General features: G+C 38.8%; 1 protein-coding gene across 1 annotated transcript in view; it reads left to right on the forward strand.

Annotated features, from left to right (window-relative positions):
* LOC133160117 (receptor tyrosine-protein kinase erbB-4-like) overlaps positions 1 to 19,702 on the forward strand; it is a 103,885-nt gene extending 84,183 nt beyond the window's left edge. The window contains exons 18-28 of the mRNA XM_061287702.1: positions 441 to 563; positions 1,515 to 1,613; positions 2,712 to 2,897; positions 10,304 to 10,459; positions 11,492 to 11,567; positions 11,712 to 11,858; positions 12,299 to 12,396; positions 13,015 to 13,185; positions 14,018 to 14,261; positions 14,407 to 14,535; positions 15,116 to 19,702. Coding sequence (XP_061143686.1) covers positions 441 to 563; positions 1,515 to 1,613; positions 2,712 to 2,897; positions 10,304 to 10,459; positions 11,492 to 11,567; positions 11,712 to 11,858; positions 12,299 to 12,396; positions 13,015 to 13,185; positions 14,018 to 14,261; positions 14,407 to 14,535; positions 15,116 to 15,786 — 2,100 coding nt within the window. The 3' untranslated portion in view covers positions 15,787 to 19,702. The remainder of the gene's footprint in view (positions 1 to 440; positions 564 to 1,514; positions 1,614 to 2,711; positions 2,898 to 10,303; positions 10,460 to 11,491; positions 11,568 to 11,711; positions 11,859 to 12,298; positions 12,397 to 13,014; positions 13,186 to 14,017; positions 14,262 to 14,406; positions 14,536 to 15,115) is intronic.
* The last annotated feature ends 1,229 nt before the right edge of the window (positions 19,703 to 20,931 follow it).

Below are 20,931 nucleotides of genomic sequence, written 5' to 3' on the forward strand. Positions count from 1 at the left end.
AAGATTGCTATTGTTTTTAATCAAACTGTAACAACCAGCAGCCAGAGGCAAACGGGCCTGCCGACTCATGTCTGGCTGATTTACACTTTGTGATTATCTTTGCCTCCCAGCCCGCTCATCTCGGATACCGGCTACCATTTTCCCTAATCCTCCTTATATTGCTTCCGTTTTGTGTGATTTTGCCTCTCTAAGCAAGTCAGCTGACTGATTCCTCACTGCTGCCTTCCCATTGTTTCATTTCTGTAAAGGTCCTTTTTTTTCCCTTTTCTAATTTCCTCCCACTTGTATTTATTGCTCTGTTGTGCAAGAGAAGTGATGATACAACAGTGTGAAGTCAAAGGTTGGAAATTATGTAATGGTCATTTTTAACCATTTCTTAAGTATTGACCAGCCACTGCAGTGTAATTAATAACTCTGAGTGTTATGTTCTGTTTTGACAGCTGGTGGAACCTTTGACACCAAGTGGGACAGCACCTAACCAAGCTCAGCTACGAATCTTGAAAGAGACAGAACTCAAAAGAGTCAAGATCCTCGGTTCTGGGGCCTTTGGGACAGTATACAAGGTAAAACAACGTGTCCACTTGTAGCATGTTTGTCTTGGGTGGGCATTGTTTCTTTTGCCCCTGATCAGAATTTAACAGCACTGTAATATTCCCATTGGCAGGATGTGGTACGGTTTAATAATGAGGTCAAATTAAAAATGTCTTTAAGCCAATAAAAAGCCCTTTATTAATGTGGGAGTGGGTGGTAAAATAAAGAGTAGCACAGGACAATTAGGATTATGAACTTTTATGAGCTTGCTGAAATATTGACGTTTTTTACTCAGAAACGCAGTTCAATTTGATTAAATTAAATCTCAGTGCGCCATAATTAGCCCAACTTTAGTGGAGGTGTCATAGGGGGGGCAGGGAGGAAAAGGGGGAGGGGCGGCGGGTTATCTGGCGGCAGTGCAACTCATTTGAAGCTTGTTGAAAAATTGAGAGCCACTTGAATTCTCCCTCCTCTTTTAAATGATTTGACCATTTTGGCAGCTGCTAAATCACTTTAATCACAGTTGAAATTGGATCCTTCAACATGATAAAATAGTTTTGCCCCCTTTTTGAAGGACAAAATAACTTTTAATCGTTCAGCATGCACTATTTCATCAGAGTACCTACTACCCCGGTGGGATTTTGTATGACGGGTTGAAAGGAAGGAGATAAAATAGGTGACAAGGGTGGAGGAGTAATCAATTTACTAATTGAGACAGAGAGAACATAGCCGTTATTTAACATGAAAGTGGAAAAGGGTGTTCAGGAATAAAGCTTGTGGGGATGGGAGGGGGTGTGACTGAAATATTGTCACTAACGTTAATCAATAAGTTAACTTTTTAAAACTGACCAAGTGGAAATGGTTGTTCTCAGAGTTGTACATTCTGGTTTACGCTTAAGTCATATATATAAAAAGAAAATGTTTTTGAAGGGTTAACTGAGCTCTCATTCACTCCATGTTTGTTTGTTTGTATTTCTCTCTAGGGAATTTGGATTCCTGAAGGTGAGACAGTTAAGATACCTGTAGCCATTAAAATCCTCAACGAAGCTACGGGGCCCAAGGCAAATGTGGAGTTCATGGACGTGAGTAAATACAATTACAATTTCCTCATTTCTAATTGCCATGACTCGTTAGATTTTAACATCCACTGCGCATTCAGTAAATTCCATTTTCCCAATATTCACAGTTCATCTTGTTTTAAAAAGAAAACCCGAAAAAGATCAAGCTTATTTCTTAGTGATGATGCAATGCAGATGAAATGATTCTCATTAGCACACACACACACACTTCTGACACACACATTCGGAAAGTGACCCAATTGCACAATTTTTTTTTTACACTTACTTTGGCCGTCCTTCAGTGTTTGTTATAATTAATGCAGTGTGCTTTCAGAGCTTGTTTTGGCAACCAAAGGAGAAACTAAATTTTATATTATGAGAGCATAGAAGTATAGCTATACAGTACACCAACTTGATCCAGTAAAGTATCCAGTACAGTCTAAGCAAATATACTTTGCTGGTATTGTGTTTATCATCTAAACATATCATAAATTCCTCTTATCCTACTGCTCCTATCTCTGCACCATCTTATTATCCAAGCCTTGTGATACTTGCAACGTATTAATCCTCTTTTGTGATATCACTCCTGTCGGTGTTCACCGGAGCTTTACAAGACGTGTCACACGTACAACATGTCGCTCTGCCTGATATGCACAAAAGCGCATGAACGTAATGTGTTGCACGTGTTACATTACGAGCTGGCTAGAGAGGAATTAACCCATAAATTAACGTCCTTAGATAGAATATAATGGGACTAACTCAATTGTGTATTTATTACATTAAAAAAAGGCAAGAATCCTGTTGTGCAACCATCCATTATAGTAAAATACAATTCTACGATCAGATAAAATTCTACACTCTCTGACTTGGGTGGAACCTGACTCCTTCAGGAGAATCTTGATCTTTAAACAGAATAAGGTGCCTTGTGATCTTTGCTGGTTAACTCGTAAACAGGGTATGCTGAGTCTTTGAACTGCTTTTTTTGACACACAACAAAAAAACTGACTGCGTGTAATTTTTACTACAATTTTCTTTTGCTCCATTATTCAACCTTTCAAGTTCAACTGCGCTTTTGAATCCAATGTTCATAAAACACATCAGATACAAATGTGTCTCTTTCAGGAGGCCCTAATTATGGCCAGCATGGAGCACCCTCACTTGGTACGTCTGCTGGGTGTTTGCCTGAGTCCAACAATCCAGCTGGTTACGCAACTGATGCCTCACGGCTGCCTTCTCGACTACGTCTACGAGCATAAGGACAACATCGGATCACAGCTGTTGCTCAACTGGTGTGTCCAGATTGCTAAGGTAAATGTCAAAACCTTTTTAGGTGTTTTCCATTATCTTTATGTTTTGGGGAGTGTATGAAGAAATTTGTTACAGCATCTTCGGTGATGAGGCACATTTGCAATTGTATCGTCATCGCTTTTAATCATCGGTGATGGATTTCAATTGGATTTGCGAGTCTCTGGGAAAAAAAATATGGCAGTGATTTAAAGCCAATCTTAAGCTCATTGGTGAATCATGTCTCTTTGCTGCTTGCAAGTTCATGCACATAACCTCCAACAGAAGTCACGTTCCCAAATTTCTCGAATAAGACATCGTCTGTGTTTGCATCAATTCTGTTTGGCTCGCACTGTGTTATGTACGCTGGTCTCTTCCAAGTGACAGAACTTCACTGCCAGAGGTAAATCTCGGCGCTCCCCCTCTGTCACCAGCGCCATATCTTCGTAATGATCACCACCTCAAGAGATCTACTAATGAGCAGATTTATCAGCGCTGTGATGTAGGCACACTTGATGTTATTCTGTTTTATCTTGCTACGTTTCCATGGGACGGTGTGCTTTAATGTCACCCTTTGCATGTTCTGTTTGCTTGGTGCAAACTGGTTTGCACATGAATCCAAGGACTTTTGTTTTCTTAAGCTTTTAGCACCCAGTTTTCACGATATTTAGCAGAATTGAAATCCCAGCGTTACATGCACTGGTGACTTACTATCTTTGCAAGTCCCATTGCATCAATCTGAAAGATACAACCCGGCTCTCCACTACAATAAATTATTTTAATTGAGTCCTAGATGTGCGGATTTTAAGATTCCCCTCAAAAGTGAGAAAAAAAAATTACAGAAAGAAACCGATTAGTCCAGCACTAACTCGCTGTGGTGACAGCTTGTTATTGCTGTTTGCTGTCGTGGCAGCAACCGTATCTCAGACCTTCAGTCTGTCACTGTCTTTTCCAAACACACACACAGATGAGGTAGGGCATTGTGGGAAATGTATGAGAGTACAAGCAGCTTACATATCCGATGGGCATGTAAGCCTTTAAGTATCCAAATTACTACAACAGGATTGAAGTTGTGAGCTTTTGCTCTGAATTTTTGTTTGAAAGTCATTGTGCTTTTTCTTCTTTGTATTCTTTATTTTTTGTAGTAGCAAGTCAAAGTGTCTTGCTAAATGTTTACATTTTCTGTAGCAGAATTGCATGAGGTGTTTTACTTTATATCACAGTGGACAATATTTATCAAAAGGTGTTATACATGAATTGTCTCCATGACAATTTATTTTAATCTGCCATTAACCAGAATCTTCACGCCGGTGTCTGTGGACATTTTCAAGCATATCTGAAAAGCTTAATGTTATCTTTTTCATTGCTTGCGGCTCTTTTTCAAAATCCCAGGTGATGCTTTGTTGAATTGTTAGAGCTGAAGGTTGTTTTGAAGCAAATGACACCAAACTATCGGTTTCCTTAATTGGCTCTTCAGTTCAACATTGTTATTTTATTTTATTTTACCAAAGAAACATTTCAAACTCACATGACAGAAGTTGGCTATAAAGGTGTCACACTCTCCCACTCGTCCATCCAGGCACGTACACAGCGACACATCCCAAGGCTCAGAGGAAGAAGCTGTAGAATATTCTATTCTCTCTTCTTGACCTCAGCTTCTCTCAAGCTTACCAAACACACCTGCAATGTGACAACTGTCTATTTAGATGTTCACATTCATGGACTTCCTATATTGTAGCCACAAAATGGCCACAAAATGTCCTTGATCGTCTGTGACAAATGATCTGGAATACATAGCGGTGGTCAAATGAGCACTTTTGCTGAAATATAAATTGGGTCTTACAACACAGATAATGATGAAAATTTTAGTCTAGGTTGCAGCGTCTGCTTTGTGCAGCTGTATAAACAAATGCGTCTTAGACTGTTCCGATTGGTTGCTTTACTTGGAAAGATGGCCTGCATTTGTTTTGCCACTATTCCCAATTTGCATAGACTGTGTGTTGTACATTCTGTTAGCCCAGGGCAGTTCTTCTCCCATGCCTGGTATTTTTAGCAAAGCGTATATTTAATGTGTTGTATTTTATGGAAGGCGAGGTACCGCCACTGTGGAAGTAATCATTTTGAATGTCGTTGGAACGGTATCCAAAGTCATTCAAACGTATTCATAGTAATTCAAATATATTAGTGAAATCTAGGCTAAATGCTACAAATAGATTTTTTTTTTCCCATAATGCCACACATTTTTTTCCCAATAGTGGCAGTTAACTTGTGCATCTAATTTTGTTTTGTTTTTTTGAGAGGGTCAGAATAACAACTGGTAGTCGTTTAGTATTCATAGTGCATTGGACAAACTGCATTGTGATATCTATTTCAAAATAAACCTCACAGTTTAAAGCCATTCTTGTGTGGGGAAAAAGATTATATTGTTTCGACCAGGCGCAGTGAATGTTTGTAAGCAAAGTGTGTTTCAACTCATCTGCCCTATTGCAAACAGCCTGAGGCGATCCCCACGCTGCCTCGCTGGAAAGCACAACCAAAATGGGCTGCCTACTCTTGAACACAAGAAGGCGATTAGCTCAGCAGAAAGAGAGCAGTACCAATGCCCGGAAGAAATTAGAACAGCTGTATGAATAGATTCTGTCGACAACCTTCGTCATAACCCGAGCTTGTGACAGTCAATGTGCAACCGATGCGATTAAGGATGTCATTTTATGAAGGTGTTTCATCAGGAAAAATATAAATGGCTCATATAAAAGTACATGCTGAACTATTACATTAAAAAATGTCATTAGAATATTTCTTGTTTTGAAAATTTCCTCTCATTAAAAAAACTAAAAGTTGGACTGCATTTAGCGTAAAGGCTTAGACTGGTAACTTCTTCAAACAAATAATTTACTGATGGGTGTATCATTGTACGTTTGATGTTAACCGTTAGGTCGAAAATATTAACGAGGAGCACCGTCAACATCAGTTAACTCGCCGTTAATTTTTATGGGAATGGGCCAACTTTTATTTTTCAGATACAACAGTAAAATAAAAATGCTAAATATGTCAAGCAGATGGCCTCTTTGGGTCTCTTGGTGTCGTTTAATTGCATAAATCCTATCGCTGTGTTGAAGGAACTATCTGGATTACAGAAGTTTATCATAGGAAAGATCTACAAATGCAGAGCAAATATTTAAAAAAATAATAGTTTGAAAATCATAGTAGTACGTAAAACGTTTGCCAAGTGTATTAACATATCCATCTGGTGTCTGATGGTTTTGCTTCCTCTAACACTCTAAAAGTCCCTCCCGCCCCCATTACCGGGCTGGACTGGCCTTTGCAGGACAAGGTCATGTTGTTGGCTCATGGTTTGAATGTGCCACCTGATCCCAAATGTGCCTGCAGGGTCCTGGCACACCAGCTTTCTGGCAACAGCCACACACTCGTAGTAACAAGACGCCAAAAATGTCTGGAACACAGTTTGTGGGTGTGAAAAAATTCCTCTGTACACTTTGGAATTTGTCCTTTGTCTTCCTCTGGGGTGGGTGTTCATTTCTATTGCTCTGGTAAACTTAATAGAAGATTATTTGTAAATAAACAAGGAAGATGGTCAAGAAGTTACCATGTTAAAAATGTGTACTTTGATCTTCATGGAAGTGCCAGAGAGTGATAGGCTCCAAGAACGCAATGTGATTAGAACATTACAATTGTGAAGGTATGGGTTCTGACAGCGTGGGAAAATTCACAGCAGTGGGTCGATCTATTAAGAAATGAGACGGTAATTCCCACCAGGAAGAAAGGGGATCTTTCTCACCTCATTGAACTTTCAAGAAACCTTCATCAAAGGGCCTTTAGGTTTTTCACCCATGATGTTACGTTGCAAGCAACATCGCTGCAGAGATGCGTGGATTAAAATGATGATTCAATTTGGCAATTTTGTAATCAAGACAGTTATTTGCATTTTTGTTTTGTTTTTGAATATTTTAAATTAAATTAAATATTATTTTAAGAATTTTAAGACTTTTTAAAAAAATTTAAATAAATTAAATATTATTTCTTTAAATTGTTTTTTAATAAAGATTTTTTTTAGAAATCTAAAATAAATCAAACATTATTTCTTTAAATTGTCTATTAATAAAGAAAGACTTCTTTTTTTAGTCTTTATTTAGAAGAAACTACAACAGAGATGGGCATGACTTGTGACTTTTTCATTTTCTCAGAATTATTTTATTAAATCTAGATTTATTTCATGGCTGTGTTCTATCACTTCCACAATTCGGTGCAACCGGCTATGTGAGCAATACATTTCGACACAACCTGTTTGCTGTCTAAACAGGCTGCAAGTGAAATTGAACAATATGAGTTGGCCTATACCTTGGGAGCTGAGTGTTGTCAACTGACTGAATTAATATTTACCGGGCTGTTTTCACCTTTGTTGTGGTCTTTATATGCTGTCGTTTTAAATATAAATTGATGACGCTCACATACGGGTAGGAACTCCAATATATGTGCTGTAGGCTTGCTAATTATATCTGTTGCATTTGGCATTCATCAGAGGGAATAAATTCATCAACACAAAGTCTGCCCTTCGTACTTCCTGCTTACCTAGTCTGCTGCTTCATATTGAAGCTTTCCCCCAGCGTCATCATTTAAATCCATTCTGACATGCTAGTTCAAATTGAAAGAAAAGCTGCTTTCATCAGTACTGTGTAATCATTTCTGTTCCTCTCCCACGTTGGTCTGATTTGTCACACCTCATTCCTTAAACAATGATTCACCCTCTCCCATGCCCACTGGGATCTTTTTTTATCCATAGCGTTCATTACGCGTGTGCTTCATCAGCCAAATGATGCGCCGATGCCACAGATCTCCGATTATGTTCAGTCGTCATATGATCACACAGAAAGGGTAACCAAACATCCGGTATGTTTGAGAAATACCGTCATCCTTTATGAAAATGAGTAAATGAAGCAGTTCAAATACAGTATAAACTCGGTTCACGGATGGCCTAGTTTCTGAACAGATTGAGTTACAGACAGTTTTTTCAAAGAGAATCTACTTTGGTTAATGTACTATTTGAACCAACTCTGGTATTTCGACAAAATCTCCTTTGCTTTTAAAGGATTAAACCTAGGGAGGGTGATTTATTAATTTGATTTAAAATCACCAGCCATGAAATTAGCTTTATTGTATCTGCACAATTAAATTAGATCCACTCCAAAAGCTGCATCTGAAATAATGCCTTTAATGAAGATGTTTCAAGTAAACTAATTGATTTGTTTGTACAGTAGAGAACTGAGGCCACAGGAAAACATTCATGCATCCATTTTCTATAGTTCTTCAGTTTTTTTGGGTAACTTGACCAAGATGTGGTTATCTTTATCGGAAAGTATATTTTACATTGTCACTTTCATCTGATTTAACAGAAGCTCTTTAAACACCGTCTTTTGTTGATGTGAATTTTCCAAAGGTGAATCAAACCAGACTTCCTCTCATCCTTCCAATTCGTCAAATAACTTTCATTTCCAAACATTACGTGTCATGTTTTATACAAAGATTAAACAACAACAAAAAAAAATAAAACCTGATAACGATGCGGTGAAAGAGGTTTCCGTTTATTGTTGTCGTGATTTGGATTATTCAACAAATCAGTTTCTTTGCCCGCTGAGGATGAAAAACAGTTTAGATAGTGTGACCATAAAAAAACAGAAAGTCATACACACATCTCAAAGCGAGTGTTGAATCTTATTAGGAGTGTTTCCTCGTGAATCACGTTGGGAGTGTCCCACGTGGCGTTGGAATGTCTTGACAGCTTCCTCTGTGTATTTATTTTCTTGTCAGAATTAACTGCAATGGGAAGTGCCAAGTGGTGAAGAATGGGCGCTACCTGGCCACTCTCTTCAGCTATTGATTTGATCTCGAGCCCTTCACTTTATTCACCGCCACATCTGTCTTCCCAAAACACATTGGAGAGAAATATTGTTTTGTATTTTTTCCTTCTCACTCTGTGCAATAAGCCTAAATAACTTCTCTACTGTGCGGCTGAGCACAAAGTATTCGGACATGTACATTCGTTTTCTCCTCTTGTTTGTCCTTTATTTTTTTCCTCTTGTTATTTCGTTCATTCATTCTTTCTTTTCAATTGTTTTTTTAACCTTGTGGGGTACAAAAAAAATTATGGACCTGGTATATGACAATGAATGGGAAGTAAGAATCCTTGTACCCACCCTTTCATAACATGTTGGTAAATACATAAGTGATGGAAATTCTCTTGTATTCAAAGTCGTGAGATTTTTCCTTCCTGCTGCTCTTCCATGTTTGATCCCCAAAGATTTAAAGATTTAAAGGCATTGTGCATCTTGAGGTGTAATATCTAGCATGGCGATAGATTGTGGATTATCTTCTCTCTCGCTCTCTCTCGCTCTCTCTTGCTCTCTCCCGCTCTCTCTCTCTTGCTCCAACGATCAATTAATTAAATTGGGCCTTGTCAAAAACTTTAATCATCTACGTCAGAGGTAAAACTACATTTTCTAAACGAGCAGACAAAATAAATAAACCCTAAAAAAAACAATCATTTTAGGAAGAGTTTGTGGGGAGCAACAAAGCTCAGGAGTAGAATGTCGTCTTATTGATCGGTCGGTCCGTTTCCGCGAGTGATGATTGGCTGGTGACACAGATAGCGTTGTGGTGACATTTTCGGTAGTCCCCAAAGGATTTGTCCCCTGACATTGCTGATCTGGTGGCTTTTTCATCAACTGACAACTCTAGGCATACAATTGGATTTTGAGAGAAGGGAGATATCTTTACAAATCGTCGAAAGTTATTGTATGGTATCTATGACGGGCCCGCTCTATTTTGTTTGTATAAGAAATGAGATATGTATTATTGATTCAAAGTAAAACAATATACAAAGTTTTATATCATTTTTATGACTGTGTTGGAGTGAGAACGTTTGCTTCCTGACTTGCCAAACAAAATCATATATAGCCTTAATTAAGCAGATAATGACTTCAAACTTGTAACACAGACAATGTCAGACTGGATGGTTTCTTGATTTATTATGGTAAAATGGGTGTTCTTCCTCCTATAGCTTCTGTTTTAATTGAAAAGCCTACTCTTTTTTTTTTTACACTTATGGAGGTTCACGTTATTGCAATTTTCCACAGTCGGGTTGTTGATTGATGAGAATTTGTGGGAAAATAACAGTGTGGTAGTAATGATAATTACAACAATAATTACGAAAAAGCTAATGAGGTCTCGACGGCCGTATCACATTACATCGATGAGGATGCCAAGACAGACGGCGATGTTGAACTGGATTCAATCTTGCGTGTGTTCATTTGTGCAGGTCACTGCCAGTACGTATCGATGCCCGCATGACTGCGTGTTGCATATGAATGAGAAGAATATAAAGTAAATGTACTGTACGATGTACGTGTTTGCAGGGGATGATGTATCTGGAGGAGCGTAGGTTGGTCCACAGGGATCTGGCAGCCCGCAACGTCCTGGTGAAATCCCCCAACCACATCAAGATCACCGATTTTGGATTAGCCCGCTTGCTTGACGTCAATGAGAAGGAATATAATGCAGATGGAGGAAAGGTAAATCATAAACGCTTGCACATACGACAGAAGTAAAGCCAAACTTCAGGATGAGAAATGTAGCTGATTTAATTTCACAATGTTGCATATCAGAAGCAGGTCAATATAAAATATCATCAATATTCTGTGCGCAGTCTCGGTTAGGCTAAGAATGTGGAAAGCAATATTTCCTCTCGGCCATGAATGAGTGAGCCGCTAATTGAGACACCAAATAATTAATATATGTTACAAATTTTTACGCCCGGTGTTGGCTGTTAAATAGAACAAGACAATTATGGAAATTGTCATGAAATACTAATTTAATCATTTGAATTAGAGCACTCATAGAATTTAAGATGGATGATGCAAGCTCTGTTTGTACAATTGAACAAAATTAAAAAAACACACCAGAGAAAAGATATAGTCTAAGTGCTTTAGAGTAAGTGAGATGTCACTTTTTGTTTCGCAGCAGGCCCTCTGTTTAGATTGCAAGCCGCGATTTGAAGACGCTCACAGTCGCTAGGCGGAATGAGGAACAACAAGGTCATTAATGCAGCCAGAAGCGCGGCCATGTAGCGCCTCGTCGCTAATCAGCAACAGCATGTCATTCGATTTGGAGTCCAACTGGCAGCGGGAAATGCATGTATAGCCGCTTGTGCTTACAAGTACCAAGAATCTTATTTAAGTACAATCCGTACTATGTTAATGCGTTATTTTCATCAATATTCATAAGCTATACGCATCTCAGTCAATGTATATTACACATTGACATGTATAATTGTTTTCAACCAGACTGATAACATGACAGTGATAACAGTGGTTAAAAATTAATGAGTCATTTTCTATGCAAAGTTTACCCAATAAAAAAAGTTTAATGTAGTCTATAGACTTGGGACCGGCGGTATATATGAGCCTCATATCAGTCATGGAGTTCTCACTTCTTCAGTAACGCTGACATAATCAAATATTGTCATCGGTTGCCAATCAAGTTCATTGAAACGTGCCAATCCCTGGTGTGTGACTGAAGTAATGTGTCACTGTTCTCCTTGACAGATGCCCATTAAATGGATGGCTCTGGAGTGTATTCATTACAGGAAGTTTACTCATCAGAGTGATGTTTGGAGTTATGGTAAGATCGATTCATTAGTTTTGGGACAACCAAGTCTATATTAAGATCTCTTATATCCTTTAGTCAAGTAGCCTTGATTGTTGTCCGTTTCTTAATCCCGTTTTTTCTTTGAAATGTGTTTTTCTTATCCCTAATTGATTTCAGGGGTAACAATTTGGGAGCTGATGACCTTCGGAGGGAAGCCGTATGATGGAATTTCTACCAGAGATATTCCAGACCTACTGGAGAAAGGGGAACGTCTGCCACAGCCGCCTATCTGCACCATTGATGTCTATATGGTCTTAGTCAAATGTATGTCATCAAGATTTTGATCAGTGGTGTGGCCTTTCGTTCCTAAATATTATATATATAATATTTTCTATCTGGAAAATGCACCAGATAAAGTTTGTAAGGCGTGCAACTTCTGTCGCCCGAGGTGTCCGTAACCTCAGCACCAGCTCGTTGGCTTCATTGATTGTTCACCTTGCCCTGGCGTAAACCTTTGATTTCATGCCAGTGTCACCTCAGCTTGACGGCTGCCAGTCACCTTGCTTTTTGGTGACACCTTGAACCAGCAGCCACCTGGCAAGCAAGCAGGGACACAAACTCAAAAGCTAGAAGAGGTCCTAGCTCACAGCTAACAACACTTATCTCCTTTTTCACCGCATATTCTTTCTCATCCATTAAATAAATCACACAAACAATCGACATCTTTGTTGTATTGAAACTTGACATTATCATCACGTCTTCAGGCTGGATGATTGATGCAGACAGCCGACCCAAGTTCAGAGAACTGGCGGCAGAGTTCACCAGGATGGCCCGTGATCCGCAGAGATACCTCGTTATTCAAGTATGTAAGACTCTTGGGATGTGCCACTTGGGTCCCAAGGGATTCGTTGAACCTTAATGAAAAGAATTAAAATCTTCATCACTACAAATGAAGTCATGATATTCTCTCCATGTTAACTCAATTTAGAGAGGTTGGAGTAATCCCCATGCGCGTACCTGCATGAATATGTATGAATATAATCGAAAGTAAACTTGATATTGACTGTGTCCATCTGCCAACGACTTTATGATGCAAGTCAAACATTTACACGGATTTCAAATATTTACTATGTCAAGGAGGTTAATATGATTATTTGCTAAGGAAAGCTGTTTTAGACTTAAATACCATTTACGTCTGCTGAAAACATCAACTGCCCTTAACACATTTATATTTCCAGCACCTTGGATTGAAGTCAAACTGCTGTCATTTTTTTTCAGGATGAAATTATTAATCTGTATGCCAAATTGCATGCGCTCACTCCCTTTTGTCAATTTAACAACTGTCACACTTAATTGTGTTTGGTTCCCTTCGGATCAATGAAAAGGAAATTCCATCAGAGGCGATCACTGTTTGACAAAGTTAATTCAGCTCTGGCTCTTTATCTGAGACATTTTGACAGACATATCGTTTTGTTTTTAGGGCGATGACCGTATGAAGTTGCCAAGTCCAAACGATAGCAAGTTCTTTCAAAACCTCCTGGATGAAGAAGAGCTGGAAGACCTGATGGATGCTGAGGAGTATGTGGTGCCACACTCCCTGAATATCCCACCTCTGACATATACTTCGCAAACACACATGGACCCCAGCAAGGTATTTTGAAATGATGAAAATGTGAATTTGAAGCGGGAGTGATCTCGCCAGCATAGCAACAGACAGATTAGAGCACGGCATGAGCTCGCTAGTTCTATCTAATCGCTGCGGGCGTACCACGAGTAGCGATGTGAGGGGAGGAAATAATCTTCCTTGTGTTTCACTCATCGCTTCGTATCGCACACTCGCAACGCTGACTGCCTCATGTCTCATTTGAAAGGGTACAGTCGATTTGCCTCTGTCCATGAAGATGTTCTCGTGTTGTACAGAAAAGTTACGGGTGTCTGGGGAGGATGAAAAATAAATTATGGCTGAAGCTGAGTAGGAATAGTGAAGGAAATGTGGACTGTAAAGCAATGGGATGAAATTCAAAGATCCTTGCTGTATAAGGGAATACAGATGTTAGGATTACTGGCTCCGGGCTACTTTTTATGCTTTTTAATTAGGGGGTGAGGATAAGCGAATCAGATAATGGGTGGATTGTTTTTATACTGCTATTACATGCGTTTTCTGCACTGGTGAAATGATGGCCCGTTTTTTAATCATTGGATGGAAATTTAAAAAAAAAATCCTTTGATTAATTGATTAATTGACAAAATAATCGACAGATTAATCAATTATTGTAATAACTGTTCCAAAAGGACAGATATGAATGCTGATCTTCCCAGCTCAAAATAGAAATGACACTAATAAGAAAATGCTGATTTCCTTTTTTTTGTGTGTGTGTATTTTGCGATGTCGTATTCTTTATATGTTCCGGCTTTTTTTCATCATATATTTTCATCTAAAATTCCTGCCATTTTGCTCTATCCTTATTTCTTACCCAAACCAGTTTTGCTGCCAGGATTCTAAATTTAGCAGGCAGGATACAATGGCCACCCTCCAAAGAGTGGTCTCTCTTCCGCCTGTAAGCGGCGCCTGCCTGATTTCCCCGGACCTGGCCTCGGGAGGGCAGACCGCTGGTGGATTTGTCCGTACTAAACAGGACGATCCACGATGTAACGGCACTTTAAGGAAGCAGGCCTCCCCGAGATCAAGCGTCCTTGGTGCTGGATCAGCACTTTCTACAGGACAAGGTAAAAACCTGCTGAAAATGTTATTTTATGACGAGACGGGTCGGTATAATTCAAACCTCCATTTTAACATTGCGGTTCCATCATCTAGATTAAGATGACGGTATAAGTCGGTCATTATGTCTTTTTTTTTGTTATTATTCAATAGCTGGGCGGGAGGACTGCGGCGGACAGCGTTACAGTGCCGACCCAACTGGTCTGCTTGCAGAACGAGGTGCCAAGGGGGAGAAGGAACAGGATCCCTTTGCGAGTACCATGAGAGAGAAAAAGAATTCAGGTTACTTTGACAGTAATGAGCAGACACATTTCTGCGGAACTAAATATATGCAGTGAGGAGTCATCATCAAACGCTTTATTACATTGGTTTTAAATGATGTGGTGCGCCAGGAGACTTTACCAAAGGATCAGCAGGTTAAAGTGGATAAACACGTTTGAAAAAAAGATGAAACCATTTCCATTTTTTGACAGCTAGCCACACTTTATCTAGGAAGGGAAAGCACAAAACAATCCGGACAGCAGAAAGCTACTAAATAATTTATGTTCATGTCATTTTTAATACAAACCTTTTTGAAGCCTCACATCATCTACATATTGAATGAGGTTTCTTTTTGGTTACCTTAATTAGCTATTAGCTAGCTTCTTTTTTTTATATAAAGAAATACAGGGTGAGTACATCTTATACATGATTAAAGTAAACAGAGAAGGTCGTTGTTTTTTATTGGTTTAGAATTTTCAGTAGGACCTCTAGGCTGTTTGTTAACTACAAAAACATCAGGACTCTTACATAATTCTGACTTCTGCGGGTTTATAAAAAAAACAAAAAAAAAAACTAATATAAATCTTCTTCCTGTTTGCAGAGTACATCAACCCTGTCGAGGAGAACCCTTTCATAACACGTCGCAGAAATGGAGATGCCAACGCGGGAGTTGATGGCGGAGGCTGCCACACTCTGCACATGGCCACGGCCGCTTCTGCCGCCGGCACCTCCGGCAGCCACAGGAACGATGAATACATCAACGAGCCACTTTACCTGAATACCTTTCTTAACCCCGGGGACAAGAACGGATTAGCTTGCGCCGTATCTTTCGCTATCCCAGGGACGTCGGCTGCCCAGACAGTATCGCAGACAGTCAACAAATCGACATCAAGCCACGCAGTCCCCTCCTCTGGATACGTCCTAGCCCCTGGCCACCTCCCCCACCCTGCGTATCCGTCACACACGCTGCATCCAGGGCATACGGGACATGCCGTGCACTCAGGCATTACCGGCGGCACCATCATGTTGGATAAGAAAAGCAAGAAAGCTTCTTTTGACAATCCTGAATACTGGCAGCACAGTCTCCCTCCCAAAACCTCTCTGCACAACCCCGAGTACCTGCAGGACTGCAGCACACGCTTCTTCTACAGGCAGAACGGACGCATCCGCCCCGCCCTAGCCGAAAACCAGGAATACTTGTCCGAGGCGGCTATGAAAGCCGGCAATGTGTTACCGCCCCCGCCCTACAGACAGAGGAACACTGTGGTGTAGTAGCACGCCGAAAGCGGGAGTACGAGCCTTGAGCGACCCTCACAGTAGCAAACATTCTCCAAGTGGGTTCTTCTTGTACCCAGTGCGAACGCCTCTGTGATTTCGTCCCGACTCAAAGACTCAGCATGTACCGACAGTGCTACATTAGCAGTATTACAAAACGTTCTTTTCTTATACACAGCCCTAATGTTCTGATTTCGTTTTATTTTTTAACGCAACAGCACTTAGTGTAGTATGTCCAGAGAAACAAAAGTAATCCATCACTAAAATTACTGATGAAGGTGGAAACGATCCAAAAATCCAAAGAGAGAATAACTGCCATGACTGATTCATTAAACTACTACTTTCCTAATCAGACGCTAATAATCCCAGTTGCCTTTTGCAAATACTTCCCACGGAGTTGAACGTGCTGATGGCAGCAAGCGCACATTGGCATTGCTTGCGAATAGCCTGCGAAAATGATGCAAGGCCGCAGAGTTGTCGTGACCTCCCAGCAAAAAGCTGCAGTCATGCTAAAGCCCAGATGTTGCAAACCCACACACTTCTTTTGCGTTTGTTTGCACCAGTAATGGAATTCAAATATTTATCACATGCAGTATTGTTCTGTTCACATGCCGCCAGCCTCGACACGCCAAACATGAATTCATAACTGAATGCATTCACGTTTCAGATAAACCCATTGCCACCTAAAATGTATTCTTGAAGAGAAGTGGCATTAACTGTCGGACGGATGTACGGTATTCTTATACCATGACGCAGGTGCTGTGCGCAGAAAGGGGCGACACTGAATGAATGCCATTTTATGTATCCTTAGCTTAACGTCTGGCGGAAAGCATTGAAAGGATTACAGGTTTGACTCAAGTAACCGTATCTACTTTTCCTTATTGTTCTCTTGCCATTCAGCCATGAAGATTGGTAATAGAAAATAAAAGAGCACTTATAATAAATTATATATCTGTCAAAATAGTTTTATCCAGCTAGTGTTCCATCAATCACAGTCTAGGTTCAATTCAGTTGTTCCATATTAAATTCACAAGCTAAGTGCTTTGGTTTTGGGAAAGATCCTTTCTGTACGCAGCATGACTAAACCAATGTGGACCAATCACGGTCCATAAAGGTAAATATTCTTCTGGATGGACATGAATTCTCACAGACAAACCCCCAAATGTTTTCTTCTATTTTCCTAGTTCCAAAGAAAGAGCAAGTCCATAATTTGTATGCTAAGTTGTTCATGTGGTTATATAAGTCAATTTTAGGCATCAGGTGTTATTGGCACTCGCGTATGTAAGTATCAGTTGTTGAGAGTCAGCATAAGGCTCCATAATGGATCTCAATGGGGGGGAAAAAAGGTCAGTCTTGTGGATTTTTTAAAAAAACAATTGGGGCTCTCTTGCAACCAAGTGGCTTTTAGCTTTTTTCGAATGCTACTTTATCCACTTTCCTTGTGGTTCCCTGGGAGAAATTGTACTTCCCAACATGTCACCCATTGCGCCCTCTCAGAAACCCTCAACGACAGGCAATAGGTTGAAATCTCACAGTCAGTATGAGACTTGCGTATTAGCATCCGAGAAACGATGCATCGGTGTTGTGAAAGCAGTGAGATGGTGCAACGCAAATGTCATTCTTCTCTTGCTTACCTTTCAAGAGAACGATATACTCGGTTTTATGATGATGATGACGTTGTTTAATGTGAAATTTGGCTTAGTTACATCCGTGTTTTTACAGCCGAACACCCTTTTGGTTCTGCTCATCTACTAATTCAGATTTACGGTCATATTTATTGGAGAGGAAGAAGAATATGTGTAGATATCCGGAGGAGGGAATAAAATGTTTTTGTTTCCAATTCCAAGGATATAGCATGCAATAGAAATGATCATCGTGGTTATATTTGTATTAAACAAGTCAACTGTTGAAGTAGCCATTCTTTTTTTGTAATTCAAATTTAATTAGCTTTCAGACGTGTAAAGGCTTGAGGCCTCCATTCCTTATAAGCATCCTATATTTTGCAAACAGAGGTTTTATTATTATTATTATTATTATTAGTTGATTGTATACAAACAATTTGTTTACCTCGACTGGTTCCCGATTCAGTGTCTCGGTGATTTCACTTGAAAGAGTACTTCGAGTAAATAGTACTTAACTTCAAATTGATTGATCTCAACTCTTTGTATCTACTCACTAACATGATGGGATCTTTTTTTAGGTTCTGGAGAGGCTGTGATTCTTATTTAAAAATTGATGGTTGATTCTATATTCATCATGTATGCAACGACATAGAAATGGAAAAACTGGAAATGTGCATATTTCTTCTATGAGAAGGTCACTCGAAATCACTTCAGTCTCGTTGCTGCCAGTGCACCATTTACTGAATCGGTCCCTTTTTTTTTTTTTTTTTTTACAAGAACAATCTGTGTCTGTAAATAAACTGTATCCAAAGTGTGTGCCAGCCGCACATGATTTCTAAAGTCGGCATTCATACACTGCCGTCACAAAAGTCACATTTGACCAAGCACAGTTTTACAATGTAATTATATTCTAGTGCGACTGTAAAATTCATGGATATTTTTGTTACAACCTAATCACAAATATTTTAAGATCATTTGCCGATCATTGCTTACTGTTAAATTCAAAATACATTGACAGAACTTGAGTAGGTTACAGCTCTGAAATTTCTTTTCCGAGTTGAAGATTTTGTCGATATTTCTCTTTGCATTGTTGCATTTGTGTGATTGTTTTTTTCTTTTTTTGCAGGGCTAAATTTCTGTAAATAGCTTTAGAATCTACTTATATATACAGTATATATATATATTACGTAAGCGTAATTTGAGAAATTTCTAAAATGCTTGCAAGGTCTCTTTGTTAGCCCGTCATCTCCCTGTGATTGTGGGATTGTACTTTCAGCACAAATTGGTGAACTGTGACCTCCGCTATATCTCACTTTTGTTGCAGTTTCTATATTATTATTATGTGTGTGGTATACTCACATATTCTCCATAATTCACTCAATGGTATTTATCGACATTTTGTGTTGTTTTAAGATGCCCTTGCAATACAGATATTCAACATACGTTTTTCTCAACAATTGCAATCCACGCTCTGATTATTTGAGGTTGGATTTCCTTGGGTAGTTTAATATCACTTTGCAATGTTTGTTTTCAGGGTTGAGTACTACACGTGAGTGCAATGCGGATTTCTGTAGCAATATAATATCATGACCCAGAAGGTCATTGAATGATCCACTCAAAAAGGGAAACGTCATTTTGTTGAAATTTGGTCTTTTAGAATAATCTCTTGAAAACTACTGTTTGTCCTTCACCAATAATTGCAGTTATATACTGTATTCACTCTATATTTGGTGTGAAAAATATTTCAAATAATTTCTTGACATGAGGATTTTTCTGACATCTTCATATGATCTTGTTTGGTATTTTGTACATTAGTCACAAGTGAGAAGACGCCGAATGAATGGTGCGGTATAGATTGGGGCACCAAGGTTTACTGGGCACATCTTTCGTTTCAGAGTTGCATAATTAGTTATGAATTTACAGTTTCAGCTATCGGGAGGGTTAGGGTTATTTCTCAACCGCTTTGTGGATGCACAATTTTCTAATCAGAATGAAGCACAACTTGTGTTGTAAATAGAAACTGTGTATGAAGTGCTTTTAAAATACACTGTAAGCTAATGACTACTGAGATTATGTTTGAATGTTAGAGTTCATTGGGGGGTATACATTTTGGTTCAATTAAATGTCTTCGCCTGATAAGGTAGGTTTACTACAGGTTTTTTTTATGACATTTTTTGGAATATATGAATATTTGCACAAGTTATTTTGGCAGCAAACCCAGCCTAATGTATGTTTGTCTATGTCTATTTGCAGTTCATTAAAGTTCACAGTCATTGTCATGTACACTTTTCACGGACTATATATATATATATAATATATATATATATGTATATATATATATATATATATATATGTATGTATATATATATATATATATATATATATATATATATATATATATATATATATATATATATATATATATATATATATATATATATATATATATATATATATATATATATATATATATATGTATATGTATATATATATATAATACACACTGTATTACGATGACCAGGAACTACTTTATAGGCGGAAATAGTTTCTTTTCACTGGTTCATGGTTCATTGGTAAATTTCTGTCAAAACAACATTTAAAGATGTTTCCCTGTTTTCCTGTTTTGTTACATGAATCTGTCAAAATTATATTTTTAATTCAATATAAATAAAGATCAGTCAATATTTAAAGACGGACTATGCCAATGTCATTTATTGCTTCCGTCTCGTAACCTTTGTTCGCAAAACGCTATTTTTTAGCAACACCGAGGGCCAAGAAAATGTCTGCAGGGTCTAGAGCATTTTCTATTCAGGCTCCAGAGCTTTGGAATGCCCTACCAATGCTACCTCAGTAGAAACATTTAAGACATGTTTAAAGACACATTTCTATGATATGGCCTTTAATTAACCTGTAGTGGCCGATTTGGCTGGAGATTGTTTTCACTACTCCCTTCGGATTGTCTACTGGGGCCAGCATGGATTTGTAATACAATTTTACGGGAATTGCCAAATTGGCCACCAAGAAAGACATATTGTAAGACTAAACCCTGCATTAAGGCAATATTTTGTTTTTACGGTCTGATTCTTGTTCAAGCATGAAGACATTATCAGCCGCGTGACGGGTAGTCACGGAATTATCATCACAAATCCAATAAGAAGCTTTAGCCCCTGTCAAATAACTCCCCTAAAGAAGTTAATAGAGTGAGATCAAAACAAGCAGCTCCTGCCATTTCTCTAACTTTTACACATCAACACAAAGCGGATAGATTTTCATCAAATGTGAAGAATGATCGGCATTGTTGAATGCAAATGATTCCAAGCGTCTTTGGGAGAATTGATTGACTGACGCGTCTACGCAAAAACCACTTTGGCAGTTCATCAATCTTTGCCGAAACGCCTTTTCAGTGCTGTAAACTCATTTTGATTTCAATAATAAGTGTTATTGGAAAGAGCATGTCCTTCGTTGTCACAGCAACAAACCTGGCCAATGTTCAGTGGCTGCACCATGTATGTGTCCAACA

This window comes from Syngnathus typhle, linkage group LG9 (assembly GCF_033458585.1).
Source record: "Syngnathus typhle isolate RoL2023-S1 ecotype Sweden linkage group LG9, RoL_Styp_1.0, whole genome shotgun sequence".
NCBI lineage: Eukaryota > Metazoa > Chordata > Actinopteri > Syngnathiformes > Syngnathidae > Syngnathus > Syngnathus typhle.